The 20,509-nt window shown below is 57.0% G+C and overlaps 1 protein-coding gene across 3 annotated transcripts; it reads left to right on the top strand.

The window, feature by feature from the left end:
- The first annotated feature begins 1,484 nt into the window (after positions 1-1,484).
- On the top strand, positions 1,485-20,327 carry GAS8 (growth arrest specific 8). Of its 3 annotated transcripts, none has more exons than XR_006385413.1 (11): positions 1,485-1,543; positions 3,425-3,511; positions 7,882-8,079; positions 8,781-8,987; positions 10,659-10,713; positions 11,274-11,479; positions 12,003-12,170; positions 12,347-12,433; positions 15,990-16,199; positions 18,577-18,791; positions 20,074-20,136. XR_006385413.1 is itself a non-coding variant. In XM_044255497.1 (11 exons), the coding sequence occupies exons 1-11, from the start codon at positions 1,541-1,543 to the stop codon at positions 20,221-20,223; spliced, it is 1,437 nt and encodes a 478-aa protein (XP_044111432.1). In that variant the 5' UTR covers positions 1,485-1,540; the 3' UTR covers positions 20,224-20,327. The 3 variants fall into 3 exon arrangements, 2 of the variants coding, with proteins under 2 accessions (XP_044111432.1, XP_044111433.1); XM_044255497.1 differs by having other exon boundaries at positions 18,577-18,642; positions 20,074-20,327; XM_044255498.1 differs by lacking the exons at positions 1,485-1,543; positions 3,425-3,511; positions 7,882-8,079; positions 10,659-10,713 and having other exon boundaries at positions 8,915-8,987; positions 18,577-18,642; positions 20,074-20,327.
- The last annotated feature ends 182 nt before the right edge of the window (positions 20,328-20,509 follow it).

Here is a 20,509-nt window from a genome sequence, read left to right as displayed (position 1 = left end):
TATTCTTGCCCTTTTTGCTGAAAGGAGTTAATGTTAATGCATTTATTTAATTCAGAGATCCCAGACTTCTAAAGCAAAAAAGCCAATCAGCATGAGGCATCCAGCATATTGCGTTGGCCAGAGTAAGTGTTAAATAACAATAATTACCCTTCTGTGTTACCCAGCTGCACAGTCTCGCCTGCCAACCCTCCTCTGGGAGGCTCTGGCACTGGGGGAGGAGGCCCCTATCAGGCCAGTGGTGTCTGGCACAGCGGCGAGGGCTCTTGGCTGCCCAGGCACAGTGACATGAGCAGACCTCACTATGGCCTCCAGGCTGGCAAGCCCCACCTTGGCTGGGCAAGCAGAAGCCCCTGAGGGTCCTCCCTAAGGAGGCTCTCAGCCTCCTTGGCTCTCAGATCCCAGCCCCTGTGTGTCTGCTGGGGCCGAAGCAAGCCCAGCTAACGGGGCATCTTCCTCCTTGGGCAGGACTGGCCGATCCAAGCGCACCCAAGCCCTTCTTCAGTACTCACACTCTCTTCTCAAAGCAGCTCTTTGGAGAGAGGAGATTCTGGATCTTCTCTATCCCCAAACAGAAGGGAAAACATGACCTGCTGCAAACCACTATTTAGGAAGATGCTAATGTCGAGGGTGTGGACAGAAAGAGGACCAATACTGTGTAAAGATGGCCACTCCCAGCTTTCTGGGTGACAGTGATGCATGGAGGTAATAGGGTGAAATTCCCTTTCGAAATCATGATGACTAGCGGTTTTCAGAGCAAGAGGTTAGGAAAGGAACGTCCCCTTTCTTCTGCAGTGCCTGTCTGGAAACTTGTGGCTTCTAGTCTGTCCTCACCATGAGGGCAGGGGCCACAGAGGAGGCCTCCTCAGGGAGAGCACTTTATTTTGGAGAAGGAGCCACTGGCGGATTTCAACCCTCCAGAGCCAGACGGAAAATACGCTTCTGTCCATGTCTGTTTGGTTCTGGCGGTCTGCAGAACCCCAGCTGTCCTCCCTGCTCACCGGGACAGCAGGTGGCTCGGGTGGGGTGTGGCCCAGGGGCATAATCTCATCCCGAATTTGCATCTAGTTTGGACGGCGCCTGGGAGCCTTGCGGGGCAGCTCCTTCGGGCCTCCCTGCCTCGGTCCTTGGCGGGAGGTATCTTCCCCGAGCACCTGCGTGTGGTCCGTGCGGCGGGCGCTGGAGGTGAGCCCCGGACCCCGCGGCTCCCCCCGCTTCACGGAGCTTCGGTTCTGGGCGGGGAGACAAGCAGAAGCCCGCAACCGACCGCCGTCAGGAACTTCGGGGAGACGAAGCGCGGGGCTCCCCGCCCCGCCCCGGCTGCCGGGAAGAGCCCGACGACTCCGCGGCCCCGGGTAGCGCCGGGGCGCGTTGCTAGGAGCTCGCCTCGGCCGTCGCTAGGGGCTGGCGCGGCCGGCCGAGTCTCGCGAGGGTCGCCGAGACTTCGCGCGGGACCGCCCACCGGTTGCCGGGAGACGGCGCAGCCTGGGCGGGGCGGGAGCCGCCTGTCTGAGCGCCGCGGCGGGTCGCGACCACCGCAGCCATGGTGAGCCGGCGGCGGGAGCTGGCGGGGGTCCGTGCGGGGGCCGTGTCCGCGCAGAGACGCGCCTGGGCGGGAGGTCTGGGTCCGCGGGACTCGAGTACGCGGAGACCCCAGCACGGGGGGGGCCTGGAGCTCCGGGTTCCTGGAACTGAGGCCTTGGCGCTCTCGTGGCGTCTTCGGGGGGACAGCACTGGCTGCTGGGGCCCCCGCATCCCGGGCCGCGCACGCACTTGGAGCTGAGAGACCCGGGCTCTCCCGGATCCGGTGCTCACGGCGGGGCTCATAGACGCACCCCCCCCCCCGACCCCAACCAGGATCCGGGCGGTGGGTTGCACGCTGTCCCGAAGACAGAACCTGGGTCAGAAGGATTTCCTGTCTGGAGGGAATTCTCAGTCTTGCGTATCCTTGAGACCTAGGGCGAGGGGCCCGGGGCCACACAGGGTCCCCAGGAGCACAGTCGGGTTCAGGGGATACCCTAGGACCTCCAGTCTCTGGGGTGGAGAGCCTGGGGCATACCGGAGTGGCTGGAGGTCCCTCTACACCGAGGGTTCCTGGACGGAGCCTCAGGGTTCAGGAACTGCTGTTTCCTTGGAGAGCCTTGGAGGAGTCAGGCCCGTACCTAGAGGAGCAGGGTGGGACTCCCTGGCTGTCTCCGTTTCAGGGCCCTCACCTGCCCCTCCACTCATGATTTAGGGTTCACAAGAGCTCGTTTTCCAGGTAGATGCTGCAGGAGTGGGTATCAGCTGATGGGGGGGGGTGCCTCCCCGGGAGCTATGCCTAGCCCCTGCATTTGGCTGTGAGTTGCCAAGTAGTTATGAAACTGGGGCACCTTCCCATGGGGTGGACTTCTTAGAGCAGAGGGATTGGAAGGACGGCAGGACGTTAGGAGTGAAGGTCCCAGTGCATGGGTTTTTAAAATCAACTGGAAACGGCCACCAGAATCCTTAGGTTTGTCACTAGCTTGTTGGAATGGGGGGATTTTCCTATTTTCTTTTTGTGTTTCTGTTTTCTAAGGTATCCATGTAAAAGTTTTTTTTTGTAATCATAAAGACGTTACATGTCGACATACCTCTACAGACATAGAAACGTTAATAGAGACATTTAGACGCAGACACAGAAAGGTTACAGAAACAGGTAGATGCAGGCACACGCACACAAGCGTGGGTCCCAGAGCTGGGAGAAGGTAGGGATTTGGAAATTCAGCCCCTGCTTGAGGGGCTCTTGGGAACTGAGTGGAGGTGGGAGGCTCTTCCACCGCGTCCGTTGTTAGAGCAGGCCATACACTAGGAGCTGCTCCTGTGTGGCCAACCCTTGACAGAGCACCCATGGGGAGTGCCGTCTGCTTCAGCTCCTGACCAGGGTTCTCCGAAGGCGTTTTGTATTTGGAAGAAAAGGCAGCCCCACGTTTCCACCTGTGTTCCTTGCTCTGGACCATTTCTCCGTACACATACCCAGCAGTGTCTTGCAGGTTTCTCTAGGGTGGTCACCAAGCATTATCGCCAACATGGTGATGTTTGACAGTTGCTGTTGGGGTTCTTCCTGGCCAAGTAAATTTTGCATTCATGCCAGGATGTCTCTGCCACATACCAAGGAGTGGATTTAGAAGGAGTTTCTCCTACCTTCCTTTCTGAGGGAAAAAGTGTTCTCTTCTGAAAAGGAAGATTTGTCCTTCCTTTTCCCTCTGGGTGATTATGGGTGGGAAACCTTAGGGCAGGCACAGTGATGAGGTCCAGGTGGGACGTGAGATCTGGAGCAACAGGAGAGAAACCAGAACAGGTCCTCCTATCCCAGTGTGCCCCGGGGGGGGTTAATCAGAGCCAGCCAGAAGCTGATGCCTTTAGAGAGCCTTCCTTCCTCACCCAATCATCTCTTCTTTAATCAAAGGCACCCAAGAAGAAAGGGAAGAAAGGGAAAACCAAAGGTGCCCCGATTGTTGACGGGCTTGCTCCAGAGGACATGAGCAAGGAGCAGGTGAGCAAGGCCTTGGCCTACTCCTGGGTTGGGATGGTAGTACTGCTGCTGTTCAGTGTTGTCTCTGGGTGTTTGCCTTCACGAACCTCTTTCAGCCGCCGCCCACCACCCACCGCTTCCTCATCCATCTCCCCTCGGTCTGCTCCCGCACTTCTGTCCGTTTCCATCATTGGTTCCAAAGCTATCAAGTACAGTACGTAGTAAAAAAAAAAAATGTAGCCACATCGAAGAAATTTTTTTATAGGGTGGTAGGAATTTGGAAGGAAATGATTTTCTGATATAAAAACTATTTTTAGCTTTCTTCCTTTTAAAAAAACTTATTTATTTATTTATTTTTCAGAGTTAGAGAGAGCACAAGCAGGGGAGCAGCAGAGGGAGAGCGGGAGGAGCCCAATGCTGGACTCGACCCAAGCCGGAGGCTGACACTTAACTGACTGAGCCACCTAGGTGCCCCTATTTTTTTTTTTTTTAAGACTTTATTTATTTATTTGAGAGATCATAAGTAGGCAGAGAGGCAGGCAGAGAGAGAGGAGGAGGCAGGCTCCCCGCTGAGCAGAGAGCCTGATGCGGGGCTTGATTCCAGGACCCCGGGATCATGACCCGAGCCAAAGGCAGAGGCTTTAACGCACCGAGCCACCCAGGTGCCCCGGTTCCCCTATTTTTAATATTCTATGTGTCCTTCCAGTTTTACCCTTCTATACACCTGATGTTTGCTGAACTGTTACATAGTATATGTGTGTACAGTATTCTTATTTATTTTATTTGCCATTAAACGGTAGGAATTATTTATTTTTATTTTTGTATTTTTTAAAAAAATATTTTATTTATTTATTTGACAGAAATCAGAAGTAGGCAGAGAAGCAGCAGAGAGCGAGTAGGAAGCAGGCTTCCCACTGAGCAGAGAGCCTGACATGGGGCTCGATCCCAGGACCCCGAGATCATGACCTGAGCCGAAGGCAGAGGCTTATCCCATTGAACCACCCAGGCGCCCCTATTTTTATTTTTGTATTTTTAATAAGCTTTAATTTTTTCCCCCTTTTAAAAGAAAGATTTTATTCATTTATATGAGAGAAAGAGAGAGGGAGAGGACAAGTGAGGGGAGGTGCAAGGGAGAAGCAGAGTCCCCACTGATCAGGGAGCCCAGCACGGGGCTCAACCCGAGGACCCCGAGATCATGACCTGAGCCGAAGGCAGACGCTCAACCAACTGAGACCCTAGGAGTCCCAGTAGGAATTATTTTAAGCCACGTGTCCACTTTGATGACATTAAGGGCCAGAGAACATAATTAAACAATTATAATTTCAATTAAAAGGCACCTAAAAATTGCAACATATGGTGAGCTCTGAGTGCAGTGTTAATGCCTCTTCAGCCGCCATGTTGATGGGTGACTGGCAAGTGTGTGCCAGGGACCTACTGGGGGTTCCATGTCAGCTTGTGTGTTTGTGTTAATAAACCTATCTTTCGGGGCGCCTGGGTGGCTCAGTGGGTTAAGCCGCTGCCTTCGGCTCAGGTCATGATCTCAGGGTCCTGGGATCGAGTCCTGCGTCGGGCTCTCTGCTCAGCGGGGAGCCTGCTTCCCCCTCTCTCTCTGCCTGCCTCTCTGCCTGCTTGTGATCTCTCTCTGTCAAATAAATAAATAAAATCTTTAAAAAAAAAATAAACCTATCTTTCTTTTGATAGTTTTTTTTTTTTTAAGATTTTATTTGTTTATTTGACAGAGTGAGAGAGATCACAAGTAGGCAGAGAAGCAGGCAGAGAGAGAGAGAGGGAAGGAAGCAGGCTCCCTGCTGAGCAGAGAGCCCGACGCAGGACTCGATCCCAGGACCCTGAGACCATGATCTGAACCGAAGGCAGACGCTTAACCCACTGAGCCACCCAGGCACCCCATCTGTTTTCTTTCTTAAATTCTACAATGTGAGTGAAATCATATGGTATTTGTCTTTCTCTGACTTTTTTCACTAGCATAATACCCTCTTGCTCCATTCATGTTGTTGCAAATGGCAAGATTTCATTCTTTTTGATGGCTGAGTAGTGTTCCATTGTGTTTATGAACCACATCTTTATCTTTTAATACTATGAGGACCTATTTAGCCAGAGGCTTCCATCTAGGTTAAGCAATAACCTTGTTGTTGAACCCATAAACTGTCCCTGCTCCCCTTCCCCCAGGGGACTTACTTAAAAACAAGTCCCGTGGAGACATCGGATCAGTGGGAGGTTGCATACTGTCTCCTAGCTACCAAGGAGTATGGCACACACACCCCCCCCCCACCACTTTGGGAGCCTTTTGGGCGCCAATTCTAACCTAGGTGTTAGGCTAGGTCAAATGTCTACTATAGGGTAAATTGTAATTCAACTGGTCACTTCTATGTGACCTAACATAACTGTGGAGTTTCCTCTGTGTGTTACAATCTCATTGGCCACCTGTGCGTGGCCAGGCGCAACCACATGGCCTTTGCCCTTGAAAGCTAGTCTGTGAAACAGAGAAAGGTTGTCCTCTCTTGTAAGAGGCGTGGCCCCGAACATTCGGTTTGATTCTTGATGCTTGGCGCGAAATAAAGCTTTGCTTGACCTTCGCTTTATATCAGTCTCGCTCCTTTAATCATGAACCCATTATTGGGGCATATCAGTACCATCTTCTTTTAATAGCTTCAGTTGGTGAACATCTGGCCAACAGAGGTTGGCTATTGTGGACGTTGCTGGTATAACTGGGGTGCATGTGACCCTTTGGATCCTTACTTTTGTGTCCTTTGGGTAAATACCCAGTAGTGCGATTGCTGGGTCTTAGGGTAGTTCTAGTTTTAACGTCTTGAGGAACCTCCATGCAGCTTCCCAGAGTGGCCGCACCAGCTTGCATTCCCACCAACAGTGCACGAGGGTTCCCCTTTCTCTGCATCCTTGCCAAATCTGTTGTTTCCTGACTTGTTAATTTTAGCCATTCTGACTGGTGTGAGGTGGTGTCTCACTGTGGTTTTGGTTTGTATTTCCCTGATGCCGAGTGATGTGGAGCACTTTCTCATGTGTCTGTTGGCCATCTGGATGTCGTCTTTGCAGAAATGTCTATGGACTCTCGACTCTCGAGACTCTCGTTGTTTCTTGGGTGTTGAGTTTGATAAGCTCTTTCTAGATTTTGGATACTAACCCTTTATCCAGTACATTGTTTGCAAATGTCTTTTCCCATTCTGGGCCACCTTTAGGTTGTTTCCGCAGCTTTTTATCTTGATGAAGTCCCAGTAGTTGATTTTTGCTTTTGTTTCCCTTGCCTCTAGCGATGTAGATAACCAAGTCTTGATGGAAAGGAAATTCACAAGGAAGCTAAGAGCCTGCCTTACTTTTCTCTTAAATTTAACCTATTTGCAGATTTGGCTGCCATTGGCTTTGGACCAGGCCTTTTGGATGTTAGCTGGTCTTCTGGTTTTGCATATTTTTTTTGCTTAACATGTATCTTTAGAGATACATGTTAAAATTAGCATTTAAAATTAGCATTATCCTGTGAATATGTGTATATGGTGCTACACCATTTCATATCCATGTGTCTTTGGGTTGTATAATCTTCCAGTAGATTTACTCTAATTTCTCAATCATTTCCCTATTTAAAATTATCTTAGATTATTTCCTTAAAAGAATTTTTAAAAAAGATTTTATTTATTCATTTGAGAGAGAGAGACAGAGATAATGACAGAGAGCAGAAGTGGGGAGGGAGAAGCAGACTCCCTACTAAGCAGGGAGCCCGACATGGGGCTCTATCCCAGGACCCCAGGATCATGACCTGAGCCGGAGGCAGATATTTAACCAACTGCCAAGGTGCCTCCTTAAAAATTTTTTTAAAAAAGATTTATTTATTTATACGAGAGGGAGGGAGAGAGAGAGAGAGAGAGGGAGAGAGAGAGAGAGAGAGTGTGTGTGTGCGCGTGCGCGCGCGTGCGCTGGGGGAGGGGCAGAGGGAAAGAGCCTTTGGGCAGACTCCCTGCAGAGTGGGGACCCAGGCAGTGGCTCTATCTCATCACTCCATGAGAGCATGACCTGAGCCTACCGAGAGAGTAGGACTCTCGGGCCACCCAGGTGCCCCTTTTGATGTCGTGATAATGGTGTGTCTACTATATTTGAGCAGAAAGCTCTTGTGTTCTTTTGAGAAATTTCTGTCATCCGAATTCCCAGGAATGGAATAAAGGATATAATCATTTTATGTTTATTAGCCACATTCAAGATCTTTCTGCTATTTTCTGAATGTGTCCTGTCCTTAGGCCTTCCTAGCATCCTATTTTAATTTCTTGCCTTTAGTTTTTCTTGTTCTTAGGTGAGACTGGCCCTCCTTTCTTCTTGGCACTGGGTGGGCCCCTGCTGGGCCCTCACGGCTCTGCCCTGCCTGGCAGGTGGAGGAGCATGTCAGCCGCATCCGTGAGGAGCTGGACCGGGAGCGTGAGGAGCGTAACTACTTCCAGCTGGAGCGGGACAAGATCCACACCTTCTGGGAGATCACGCGGAGGCAGCTGGAGGAGAAGAAGGCCGAGCTGCGGAACAAAGACCGGGAGATGGAGGAGGCTGAAGAGAGGCACCAGGTTGAGATCAAGGTTAGTGGGGCTGACTGGCCTATCCCTGCGGGACATACCTCATGGAACAGCGGAGCTGGACGGGGGCCCGGGGGGTAGCATTTTCTCTCCTCCGGTGCAGCCCTTTGTATCCTTTACAGTGAGAAACGAAGGTATTTCTTGCAGAAGAATATGTGTGTGCGGGGCACCCACAGATGCAGGACTGTGTGTGAGTGTGCAGGAGTGTGTCTGTGAGAGTGTGTGCAGGGGTGTGTGTGTGAGAGTGCAGGGAGCCCACACGTGCTGGTGTGTGTGAGTGTGCAGGGAGCCCGCACGTGCAGGGGTGTGTGGGCGAGTGTGCAGGGAGCCCCCACGTGCAGGGGTGTGTATGTGAGTGTGCAGGGAGCCCGCACGTGCAGGGGTGTGTGTGCGAGTGTGCAGGGAGCCCATACGTGCAGGGGTGTGTATGTGAGTGCGCAGAGAGCCCACACGTGCAGGGGTGTGTGTGCGAGTGTGCAGGGAGCCCGCACATGCAGGGGTGTGTGCGCGAGTGTGCAGGGAGCCCGCACGTGCAGGGGTGTGTGTGAGTGTGCAGGGACCCTGCATGTGCAGGGGTGTGTGTGTGCGGGTGTGCAGGGAGCCCGCACGTGCAGGGGTGTGTGCGCGAGTGTGCAGGGAGCCCGCACGTGCAGGGGTGTGTGTGTGCGGGTGTGCAGGCCATCACCTGCTCCCGCTGTCTGCAGGTGTACAAGCAGAAGGTGAAACACCTGCTGTATGAGCATCAGAACAACCTGACGGAGATGAAGGCCGAGGGCACTGTGGTCATGAAGCTGGCGCAGAAGGAGCACCGCACGCAGGAGGGAGCACTGCGCAAGGACATGCGGGCGCTGAAGGTGGAGCTCAAGGAGCAGGAGCTGGCCAACGAGGTGGTGGTGAAGAACCTGCGGCTGGTAGGTGTGAGGGCACTGGGGCCTGACGGGCCGCTGGGGACCGCGAACTCCTGATCATTCAGCAGAACTGGGAATTCATATTTTCCTTAGCAGTTCCCTGCATTTTGGCAATTACTTGAAATAAAAATAGAAATAACGAAAAGCATGTAGCCAGACACATCCCGTTTGGGAACCAGGTACAGTCTTGTGTCTTAGACTGAACCACAAACTGACTCCCCAGGAGGGAAGTCCCACTCAGTGTCTTTCGCCACGTACTGCTGACTCCTGACCCCTCGCTGCTCTCCCTGGGGACTCTCGGACATTTAGAAACACACACAACCATTAGAGTGTCCAGCGTGTGAGCCCCCGGGTGGTGGGAAGTGTCTCGTGCAAGCTGGGCTCACGAGCACACGGCTGACTGTTTGGTCCTTTCTTGGGGAGGCTGGGGGCTTCCAGGTGGAGGCTGAAATTCATTTGCTGAGTATCTGTAAGACGCAGGCCCCGGTCTGGTTTCTGAGAACATATGGGGAACAGGAATGATAGAAGGACCGCCCACGGATGTCTGATGGTTCGGGAAGGAGCCAGGAGACCGAATGGAGGGTGGACGTGTCTACATATCCACAGGCAGGAGTGCTGTGGGGAGAACAAAGCAGGGAGGAAGGTGCTGGAGATTGGGGCGGGAGAGGCATTTTTCCACCAGGAGTTCTGGGAATGGCTCATGGAGAAGCTGACATTTGGGCAAAGGTTGGAAAGAGGGGTTGCTGAGCCAGGCGTAGGGAGACCAGGTCTGAAGAAGGAGCAGGGATGGGTCAGTATGAAGGCCCAGAGGAGTGAGCGGCGAGGAGGCCAGGGAGATGGGTCAGAGCTTGTCGGCGTCAGGAGCCACAGCTTTGACCCAGGCTGAGTTGGTGGACGTTTGGAGGATCTGGGCAGGGGGAAGGTGGTTCAACTGATTTTTCTAAGGCTCTTTTCTGGCTGCAGTCTGAGAAGACTTTGTCAACACATTTGCCTCATGCCTGGAGGCAAGCCAGCCTCCTCTGAACTAGGAAAAAACTCAGTAACAGTGCAGGCTTTGCAGCGAAGCTGGAGGCTGAAGTCTTGGTCATGGGAATTGTCTGGTCTTTGCTGATAGAAGTACATCCTGGGCTGGTTTCTAGTGAATTTAGTCATGTGAGACTGCCTGCTTACCTGAGGCCTGGATTTGGAGTAGTTACATGGTTAGTTCCCCTTTGTGCAAAAACATGACTGTGAACAATAATGTCAGTTTTTTATTCAAAATGTTGACATATAACTGTCAACATACTTTTCAGGGTTCCTCCAAGCCCCAGCTGAGGCAGGTCAGCAGGCATTGGAAAGAGCCTGCAGCTCTGTGTAGGTGTGGCCAGTGGTCCGTAGCCTGTGGGCAGACCAAGCCAAAGGCCAAGCATGGTTATCGTGTTTGGAACATCTGTTCACTTTGTGTCGAGCTCAGAGGTGACTTTAGCTGAGGAAGTCGAATGACGAAACATGGAGGTTACCACAACCACATCACTCTGAGCAGGGGGCATGAGCTTGGACACGAGGGGAAGCAGCACCCAGCAGGACCGCTCCGGATTTTCTGGGCTGGATTTTCCATACGCCTGAGGGGCCAGGCCAGCCCCAGGGAGAGGCTTCTGTGTGTGTCTGGTAACGGCCAGCTTCTCTCCCTTGCAGAAGCACACGGAGGAGATCACCAAGATGCGGAATGACTTTGAGAGGCAGGTGCGAGGTCAGTGTCTCGCGGATCCACTGTAAGCCCCCGCCAGAACCCCTCCCACCGGTGGTCATTAACCTTCAGGGCTTGTTAGCTACAGCAGCCCAGACATGCACAGAAAAGATGGGATAGTTTTCGAGGCTGATGGATGGCCCCAAATCCCAGAAGATCTTATTTCCGTGTGAGCCGGGGAGGCTGTGAAGCTCCTGGCAGTTGAAGCAGGAAGCCATTTTCAGTCTCGTGGGCAGTATCCTTAGAATAGTCTTTTCCGTGGCTGCCGGCCTGAGGGGCTCCCGTTTGAGAAATCTGTGTGTTTTACTGATGCAGCTCTCTCCCTTGCCAGCCACACACACCGCCGTGGGAGCTGCCGACCCTCAGTCGGTGGGAACCCTGGTCCCGGGATCGACTAGCCATGCCTGGTACAGGCCATGGAAGGCTGGCCGTGGTGTGTGTGAGGCACATGTGTCAGCCGTGAGCTTGTCCGCATAGCCCTCGCTCCTGGGCTGTGTCTGTAGGTTCCGTCTCTGCTTGGAGCCGTCAGGCCCCCTGTTCCTCCGTGTGCTTCTGCCTTTCAGAAATTGAGGCCAAGTATGACAAAAAGATGAAGATGCTTAGGGATGAGCTTGACCTGCGGAGAAGGACCGAGATCCACGAGGTGGAGGAGAGAAAGAACGGCCAGATCAACGCGCTGATGCGGCGGCACGAGGAGGCCTTTACGGACATCAAGAACTACTACAACGACATCACCCTCAACAACCTGGCGCTCATCAACTCCCTCAAGGTGCTGCGTGAGGGCGGCGGGCCCCACGCCCCTGCGTAGACAGATACCCACTGTCCTGGCTGTAGCTGCGTCGGGGACGTGCCTGCTGCAGACTCGGGCTGGAAGCAGCACACCGTACGCAGTGCAGACGGGTGGATGGAACAGGGTGCACGGGCTGGGCAGAAGCCTGTGCAGAGCTGCGGTGGGAGGCGTAGCGAGGCTGCCCGGTGCTGGTGTCGTCAACTAGTGGGGGGGTAGTGACCATCCCTACTGTCCCCTACCCCTGGGGACTGTCCCCTACCCCTGGGGTCTGTTCCCGGGGTCACGAGTGCAGCATGATATCACTGGCATGGAGGCCGCCTTCCTAGAAAATTCCAAATAAGTTCCCATAGTGCAGAATCCCTTGAGTGGTTACACGCAAGTGGTCTGGGACTTGAGGACCATCCTTCCTGGGCGGGAGGGCTCATGGCCCTCACCCCTGAAGACCACAGTTCCCTCAGCTCTGCCTGCTGAACCTCCCGAACCCCGGTCCTGGTTCTGACAGGAGCAGATGGAAGACATGCGCAAGAAGGAGGACCACTTGGAGAAGGAGATGATGGAGGTGTCCGTGCAGAACCGGCGCCTGGCAGACCCCCTCCAGAAGGCTCGCGACGACATGAATGAGATGCAGAAGAAGCTGGGCAGCTACGAGAGGGACAAGCAGATCCTGCTGGTGGGCTCCCTCCTCGCGTCCCCTCCCTCAAACTCAGAAACCGGGCGCTGAGTCACCAGGTGCCCCCGAGCCAGCTCTGTCGGATGGTTATCTTGGGGCTGCCACCCTCCAGAAGTCTGTTCTGTAGATGCCGGATCCTCAGTCCTTTCTTCTCCTGCTGCTTGTTTTCTCTCCAGCGCACAAAAGCACGTTTGAAGGTCGCGGAGAAGGAGCTGAAGGACCTGCAGTGGGAACATGAGGTGCTCGAGCAGCAGTTCGTCAAGGTGAGCAGACGCCAGGCTGGCCCTGCCGGGAGCCTGGAGCGGGAGCCGGAGCGGGAACGGGAGCGGGAGCCGGAGCCGGAGCCGGAGCCGGAGCGGGAGCGGGAGCGGGAGCCGGAGCCGGAGCGGGAGCGGGAGCGGGAGCCGGAGCGGGAGCCGGAGCGGGAGCCGGAACGGGAGCGGGAGCGGGAGCCGGAGCCGGAGCCGGAGCCGGAGCCGGAGCGGGAGCCGGAGCCGGAGCCGGAGCCGGAACGGGAGCGGGAGCCGGAGCGGGAGCCAGAGCCGGAGCCGGAGCCGGAGCGGGAACGGGAGCGGGAGCCGGAGCCGGAGCGGGAGCGGGAGCGGGAGCCGGAGCCGGAGCGGGAGCCGGAGCGGGAGCGGGAGCCGGAGCGGGAGCCGGAGCGGGAGCGGGAGCGGGAGCCGGAGTGGGAGCGGGAGCCGGAGTGGGAGCGGGAGCCGGAGCCGGAGCGGGAGCGGGAACGGGAGCGGGAGCCGGAGCGGGAGCCGGAGCGGGAACGGGAGCCGGAGCGGGAGCGGGAGCGGGAGCGGGAACGGGAGCGGGAGCCGGAGCGGGAGCCGGAGCGGGAACGGGAGCCGGAGCGGGAGCGGGAGCGGGAACGGGAGCGGGAGCCGGAGCGGGAGCCGGAGCGGGAGCGGGAGCCGGAGCGGGAACGGGAGCGGGAGCCGGAGCGGGAACGGGAGCGGGAGCCGGAGCGGGAGCGGGAGCGGGAACGGGAACGGGAGCGGGAGCCGGAGCGGGAGCCGGAGCGGGAACGGGAGCCGGAGCGGGAGCGGGAGCCGGAGCGGGAGCCAGAGCGGGAACGGGAGCCGGAGCGGGAGCGGGAGCGGGAGCCGGAGCGGGAGCCGGAGCGGGAGCGGGAGCCGGAGCGGGAGCGGGAGTGGGAGCCGGAGCGGGAGCGGGAGCCGGAGCGGGAGCGGGAGCCGGACCGGGAGCCGGACCGGGAGCCGGAGCAGGAGCCGGAGCGGGAGCCGGAGCGGGAGCGGGAGCGGGAGCGGGAGCCGGAGCGGGAGCCGGAGCGGGAGCGGGAGCGGGAGCCGGAGCCGGAGCGGGAGCCGGAGCCGGAGCGGGAGCCGGAGCGGGAGCCGGAGCGGGAGCGGGAGCGGGAGCGGGAGCGGGAGCCGGAGCCGGAGCGGGAGCCGGAGCGGGAGCCGGAGCGGGAGCGGGAGCGGGAGCGGGAGCCGGGAGGACCTCTCTTGTCACCTGGCTCTGCAGCCAGAGCGGCTGGAGTCCTGGTGCCCACGGCTCGTTCTGTGAGGCTTGATGGGGTGATGAGGCAGAAAGCTGCAGCCCGCTCTGTGGACGGCCCCGGGGTCTCATCAGGAGCAGCTGCCCTGTGGGGAGACGCTCGCTCCCTATTCTTCCTGCAGGCTCAGCTGCGAGACCTGTGCAGGGCACCTGGCCCCTGGTGCCTGGGGACGGTCTTTCTCTTCTGTATGCCCGTGTCTCCGTTCCGAGGTGTTAGGCACGCCTGCTAAGGAGGTCGGGGCAAGCTGTCTGTGAGCGAGCGCGCGAGGCCCCCCTCCTCAGCGTGTCCTCACCCGTGGGGCCGCTGGGGATTCTCGCAGACGTCTCCCTGGGTGCCCTGGGCAGCTGTGGCGTCATGCCTGCCCCACAGCACAGTTCTCTGTCATCTCCCCTGGGCTCGAGCCTGCAGGCGACACGGTGCGTGTAGCCAGTTCCCCGCACATGGAGCTCTGTTTCTATCCTTTGCTGCCGCAAACGTGCAGCTACAGGCATCCTTCTAAGTTCATTTTTCCTTTGTTTTAAAGATTTTGTTTATTTATTTGAGGGAGAGAGAGTGTGATCGAGCAGCACCAGTAGGGGGAAGGGCAGAGGCAGAAGGGGAAGCAGGCTGCCCGCGGAGCAGGGATCCCGATGTGGAGCTTGATCCCAGGTCCCTGGGATCATGACCTGAGCTGAAGGCAGATACTGAACTACCTGAACCCCCTAGGCACCCCTTAAATTTCTCTCTGTGTAACTGTGAGCATCTCCTTCTGGGAAGTCAGTCCCTAGCCATGGGATTGGCATTGGGAATTTGGATAGAGTCTGCCCAGAGGGCTGTTCTGAGTGTGATCTTGCCTGAAGGGCCCAAGGGGCCCCGTCCTGCCTGGGCCACTGTCACTCATTCAGAACTGCCCGTGGGATCGGGTTGAGAATGTGTCCCTGAGTGTGCTTTTCTCAGAGATGCGGGCAGACCTGCCCCGTCCTTGTGAGCATGTCCGTCCTTTCTCACCTAATGGAACTTCACGGTCACAGACTGTGATTACAGAAGGGCCACGTTCCTCGGCCCATGTGCAGCCACCTACAGAGAGGCCTCGGAGGGTCCTGTTCGCTGCCGGCTGCCGGCCGGCTAAGAGAAGGGCCCTCAGGTCGCCTTGGGAGTGAAGAGGGTGTGTGTCGGTGGGAGAACATGCAGACTGTGCAGAGGCCATGCTGGAGCTGGGTACTCCGTCCCCTCCTCTTCTGTTGGGATGTCATTCGATGCATGGGCCGTAGTCAGTGTTCCCTGAGAAAACCACGGGTGCTGATGTGTCCATGTTCTGTAGACCAAAGGGACAGGGACTGGATTGAAGCCTATCTGGGGAAAGCTGTACAGTCGAGAGAAGGATACGGTGCTGTGGCTTTGAGCAGGGAATTCTCTCTCTAGCTGTAAGACATGCTTTTACACCTGTAGAGAACGTTCTGGAAGGGGTTACGCCGTATGTTCACGTGGTGGCCTCTGGGAAGTTGGGTTAAAGGGTGTTTACTTTTTTTTTTTTTTTTTTTTTTAATTTTAGTTATTCATTTGAGACCGAGCGAGAGAACATGGGTGTGGGGCAGAGGGAGAAACAGACTCCCCACAGAGCAGGGATCCCAATGCGGGGCTCAACCCTGGGACTCTGGAATCAGGACTTGAGCTGAAGGCAGATGCTGAACCCACTGAGCCTCCCAGGTGCCCCAAGGGGTGTTTACTTTTTATACTTCTACAAAGTCTTGCTTTTTTACAGTGACAATGAAAAGCAAGAGTTAGAAGGTAAAAAAGAACACCTTTGTTTCTTGACAGGTGGTTGGCCCCAGAGCTATTGTCTAGATCTGCTGTTAGTGGGGTACGCCGACCTGTGGGGGTCTGGGATCTGGGGCTTGCCGAGGGGGTGGGTCCCTAGGAGCCCCTCTCCCCCAAACACTCCTAACCCTCACCCTTTGATCTCACGTAGGTGTGATCAGGAACGTGTCTTACCTGAGCCTTCTGCCCAGACCCAGGGCCCCAGCCCCGCTGTGGGGCCTCACCAGCCCCCACCGGGGTACCCTATTGCTTCCTGAAACAGCTTAGTAGCGGCGGGTCCAATTAGCGCTTCCTCCTACCTTCCACAGTGTGGACGGCGGCACGCCTTCCATTCCGTCACAGAGAGTGGGTATACAGGCAGTGTAGACAACACTCAGAGGTAGAAGGGGCTCACTCTGCAGATGGGTTCAGGGGCAGAGGTGGGAGGGGCTTCTCCCTAGCGAGCTTCCCCCAGGGCAGGTGGCGTCTCTGGCTGTCACAGCCTGTCCCCTCAGGTGCAGCAGGAGCGGGATGAGCTGTACAGGAAGTTCACGGCGGCCATCCTGGAGGTGCAGCAGAAGGTGGGCTTCAAGAACCTGGTTCTGGAGCGGAAGATGCAGGCACTGAGTGCTGCCGTGGAGAAGAAGGAGGCACAGTTCAATGAGGTGCTGGCAGCCTCCAACCTGGACCCCACGGCGCTGACCCTTGTGTCCCGCAAACTGGAGGTGGGTCCCAGGCTGCAGCATCCCATTCCGGTCCCCCAGCGGGCATCCGGGGCTCAGGCTGGGGTCACGTGTTGGATGCGTGTGTGTGTCTGGCCTCTGTCTCTCCAGTGGGGACTTGCTGTGGACGTTGGGGAGGGACCATTATGGGTTTCCTGTGGCTGGGGCACCGACAGGGCCTGCAGACATCTGTCCCCAGGCCCCCCGGCTCTCTCTTGCTTCGTGCTTCACCCTCTTGGCCCCTTCTGGCCCTGGGCCCACGGCCGTCCATGCTCACAGCAGGGTTAGCTCAGCCTGGACAGCACCTCAAGCTGCTCTCAAAACTCGGGGCTTGTGCTTCTCAGGCATCGGTGACAAGCCTAGAGACAGGCCCGGGGCACAGCCGAACCTATGAGCTCCTAGCCGAGGCCACCGCCAGTCTGCCCTGGACGCAAAGATGGCCTGCTTGATGTGGGCTGAGGGCAGTTGGGACAGGGACATACAGGGCTGCGTGGTGGGGGCTGGGGCAGGCTTCCCAGAGGGAGTTAAGGTCTGAGCAAAGCCTAGAGTGTTCGGTCGTGAGTTCGCGGTTCTTTGTGGTGGTCCCCTCTGCATGGGCTGTCTTGGGCACAGGGGGAGCATTCAACAAGACAGCTGAAGCCTGGGCCTCACCAGGATGTGTCACAGAAAGAACAGGCGAGGCCAGAAAGGGGGTCTCTTGCTGCCGGGAAGTGTGGTTGTGCTGGGATCCCGGCCACCTGGGTGACCCGCAGCCCTCAGGCCTGAGGCAGCCCCAGGTGCAGTGTCCCTGCGGGTCTGCACGTCTCCGTGGAGAGGCCCAGGGAGGGGCGGCCAGTTTGTCCCAGACACAGCATCTTCCAGGCTGCTCTTCCTTTGTGGAGAAACAGACCCGAGTCTGGGGAATCACAGAGGCTTCACTGCGCAGGTGTCTCATCCTGGGAAGCACACGGCAGCGTTTGTCAGGCGGTCAGTGATGTCGTCTGCTCTCTCGACACCCAGGCCCAGAGGGTTAACCTGTGGGTCGCCTAATCTTTCCATAAAGCCCTTTATGGGGGCCTGGGTCGCTCACTTGATTACGTATCTGTCTGATTCTTGGTTCGACTCGGCCTGATCCCATGGGTGGTGGGTTTGAGCCCCGAGTCAGGCTCCACGTGGAGTCTGCTTGAGATTCTGTCTCTCTCTCGCCCTCTGCACCACCCCTCAGATAAATTGATCTTTAAGAAAAAAGCCCAAACCCTGCAGGCTGGCTTCCTGCCCACCTGGCCTTGACCTGAGGCTCTCAGCTCCCACCAGGTGCTGTTGCATACGTGTGAGCGCCTTGCTGCTTGGGTGTGGGGGGAGTGCAGAGCTGGGGGAGGAGGGCAGAGCCAGCTGGACAGGTGCCGTTCCGAAGCGTGTTGGGTGTGCGTGAGCGTGAGGCTGGTGAGGAGCCACGGGTGTGTTCTGGGTGTGTTCTGGGTGTGTTCTGGTGTGTTCTGGGTGTGTTCTGGTGTGTTCTGGGTGTGTTCTGGTATGTTTTGGGTGTGTTCTGGGTGTGGTGGGCTGCCTCAGACAGAGCCCCCTGGGAAGGCAGGTGGGACGAAGGACTTGTCGTTCCCGGACACGTTGCTGACGGAGGACAGCTGGGCAGGCTGCGGAGACGGGGTGTCCACTTCTGGCTGAGACCAGATACCGTTACAGGCAGCGGCGCGTGCCGCTCGGCGGGCGGCAGGGCCTGTGGGGCTGGAGCCACTTGGAACAGGGTCTTGGGGCCTGGGGTGGTGCTGCCCCATAGGGGGGGCATAGTGCGGGCTGGCAGCACCGGGCACTGGAGACCGGGGGCCCGTCTCACTCCTTGTCCCGACTTGTGAACACTGCCAGGCAGAGAGCGAGGGCGCTTTTGGAAATGGAAGAGCTTTCCTGCCTCTGCTGTTGGGAAGGGCGGCTGGTCCTGGGGCTGGGTAGTAAGGCTTTGCGGCCAGCAGTCCTGATGGAGGGATCAAATCAACCCCATCGACAGTGGTCGCTGCAGCTGTGACCTTGGGCCAGGGCCTTTTCTTGTCAGTTCCCTGGCTTGCCCAGAGGAACCCTCCCAGGAGGCAGGTGGGGATTCAAGGGCCCTTCCCTGGACCTTGGTTGGCCTGGCTTCTCTGCCTTTGTTCCTCACTTCCCACCATCTAGACGGTTTCCTTAGAGAGAGCCGGGTCCTGTTTTCCCTTTCTCCTTGCAAGAGCTTTCCACACTGGCCGGCTGCTGCCTGTGTGGATGTCCACACTGATGGACCCTGGTGCCATTCCCTGCATGTCTGAGACCTCCTGCTGGGGGCCCGAGACCCCCACCAACCCCTGTCTGCCTCAGCCCAGAGATAGGCTCAAACTCAGGTCTACCCTTCTCTCCTTAGGACGTTCTAGAATCAAAGAACAGCACCATCAAGGACTTGCAGTATGAGCTGGCCCGGGTCTGCAAGGTACCTGGAGCCCCCTGCCCCCTCTCAGGGCCCCACCTTGTCTACACCTTGGAGGTACACATGGCCTGAGGCTGTCTGGGCCTTCTCAGGTCACTGAGTTAGTGCTACCGTTCTGGTGTCCTTTCCGGGGTCTGCTCAGTGGCTATCTGGTAAGTGAGGGCAGTTTGTCCAGCACGCTCTGTCCTTGTCTCTCATGTGACCTTTGCTCTTGGTGACCTGGGCTCTGGGGTGATTGGATGGGCTTCCTTCACGGAGGGGACAGCTACGAGTCAGTCCAAACTTTTCTCGCTCCTTGTCAGTCTGATGTAAGCTGCACACCCCATCCACACCAGACGTACACATGAGCATCGAGGCCTCCTGCTGGGGGGGGCAGTGAGAACCCTGAGAACCCGAGAGGCCTGGGCTCTCTCCCTGGGGGTCCTGCCTCTGTGGCGGAGGCCACAGCCTTGTCTGGGCTTTGCCTGTGGGGAATGCAGACACAGTGCTGCCCATGGACACACTCCCCCTGAGAAGCCACCCCATAAGTGTGACTCACATAAGCCCGTAAATGTGCAGGGTGGGGCCGGCTTCCTGGTTCTGTGCGCCTTGGGGTGTGGAAGCCCAGGAGGGAGGCAGGGCCTGCCACTGGCGCTGGGCTCCATGGTGACCTGAGCTCCCTGGGCCTCTTCTCGGCCCTGCCCCTCTGGGCCCTTCCTTTAGCTGCTGCGGCATCCCGTGGTATTTACACACACAAAATTAGGGCCATTTACTGTGTGCAGGTCTGGGGGAATGTCTGTCCCCCAGAGAAGGGCGAGAGCCAGGGCCCACTGTTCCCTTGATGATGGTGAGGATAATGACCCCTTTTGAGTTTTAATCTGAGTCAGGCCCTGCTCTAAGCGTTTCACACGCATCAGCTCTTCAAACCCTCACGACCATCCGATGCAATCCACTCTCCAGAAAATAGCCATTTTCCAGAGAGGGGAACAGGAACCTGGCTTCCCGTTGGCCCCACCAGCACTCTCTGCCCAGGCCTTAGCCTTCCTGGGATGGGGGGCAGGAGCCAGACTAAGCAGGGAGGCTCTGTGAGGTCGAGCATGTGCACGTGGAAGGTCATGTCCGGGAAGTCAAGGATGACCAGTTTGATCGGGAAATGCCTGATGGAGAACCAGGAGCGTGCTCAGGAGTGTGCACAGGTCTGCTGAGTCTGTGTCTTCTGCCTCAGTTTCCCCATCTTTGAAAGAGGAACGACGGCAGCATTTCCCGTTGTGAATTACTTGAGTTCATGTGCATAAAAGTGCCCATGACCAGGTGTGGCCTACCGTGAGCTGCCGTAAAGGCTCGCTGTGCGGGTTTCCACTGCCAGCCTCCTGTGGCCTCCAGAGCCGCGGGGGCCTGGGCTGGAGTCTGCCTTGGTGTCAGCCTCTCCCTCCTGACGCTGCTCTCACCCTGCAGGCCCACAACGACCTGCTGCGCACCTACGAGGCGAAGCTCCTGGCCTTTGGGATCCCTCTGGACAATGTGGGCTTCAAGCCTCTGGAGACAGCTGTGATTGGGCGGACGCTGGGCCAGGGCCCTGCAGGACTCGTGAGCACCCCAACTTAGCACCTGCCCGGGACTGCTCCCCAGATGACCTGCTCTTTCACCAAGGACAGGGGCTGTTGGTTTTTTAGATTTGTATTGTCTGCCAATGAAGGTTTTCTACATTTGCTCTGTGTCCCGCTGCCTTTCTGTGTGCAGGAGAGGCACCTCCTGGGCCCATGGTACCCTGACCACCCCCTTCCTTGCTGTGCGTCAGTCTGTACTTACCCTGCCCACCTCCCCACCTCAGGGCCCGGGCAGGACTCACAGAGCCCAGGAACTGCCGTGGCCTTAGCCATGCTGGTGCTGA

This window comes from Neovison vison, chromosome 7, assembly GCF_020171115.1.
Source record: "Neovison vison isolate M4711 chromosome 7, ASM_NN_V1, whole genome shotgun sequence".
Taxonomy (NCBI): domain Eukaryota; kingdom Metazoa; phylum Chordata; class Mammalia; order Carnivora; family Mustelidae; genus Neogale; species Neogale vison.
This window is presented reverse-complemented; position numbering and strand designations above follow the sequence as displayed.

Excerpts from the sequence above, each read along its gene's own strand:
- GAS8 (XM_044255497.1), top strand. Across the intron at positions 10,714-11,273 it reads CTTTGAGAGGCAGGTGCGAG|AAATTGAGGCCAAGTATGAC; the intron begins GTCAGTGTCTCG and ends TCTGCCTTTCAG. Across the intron at positions 11,480-12,002 it reads CGCTCATCAACTCCCTCAAG|GAGCAGATGGAAGACATGCG; the intron begins GTGCTGCGTGAG and ends TGGTTCTGACAG.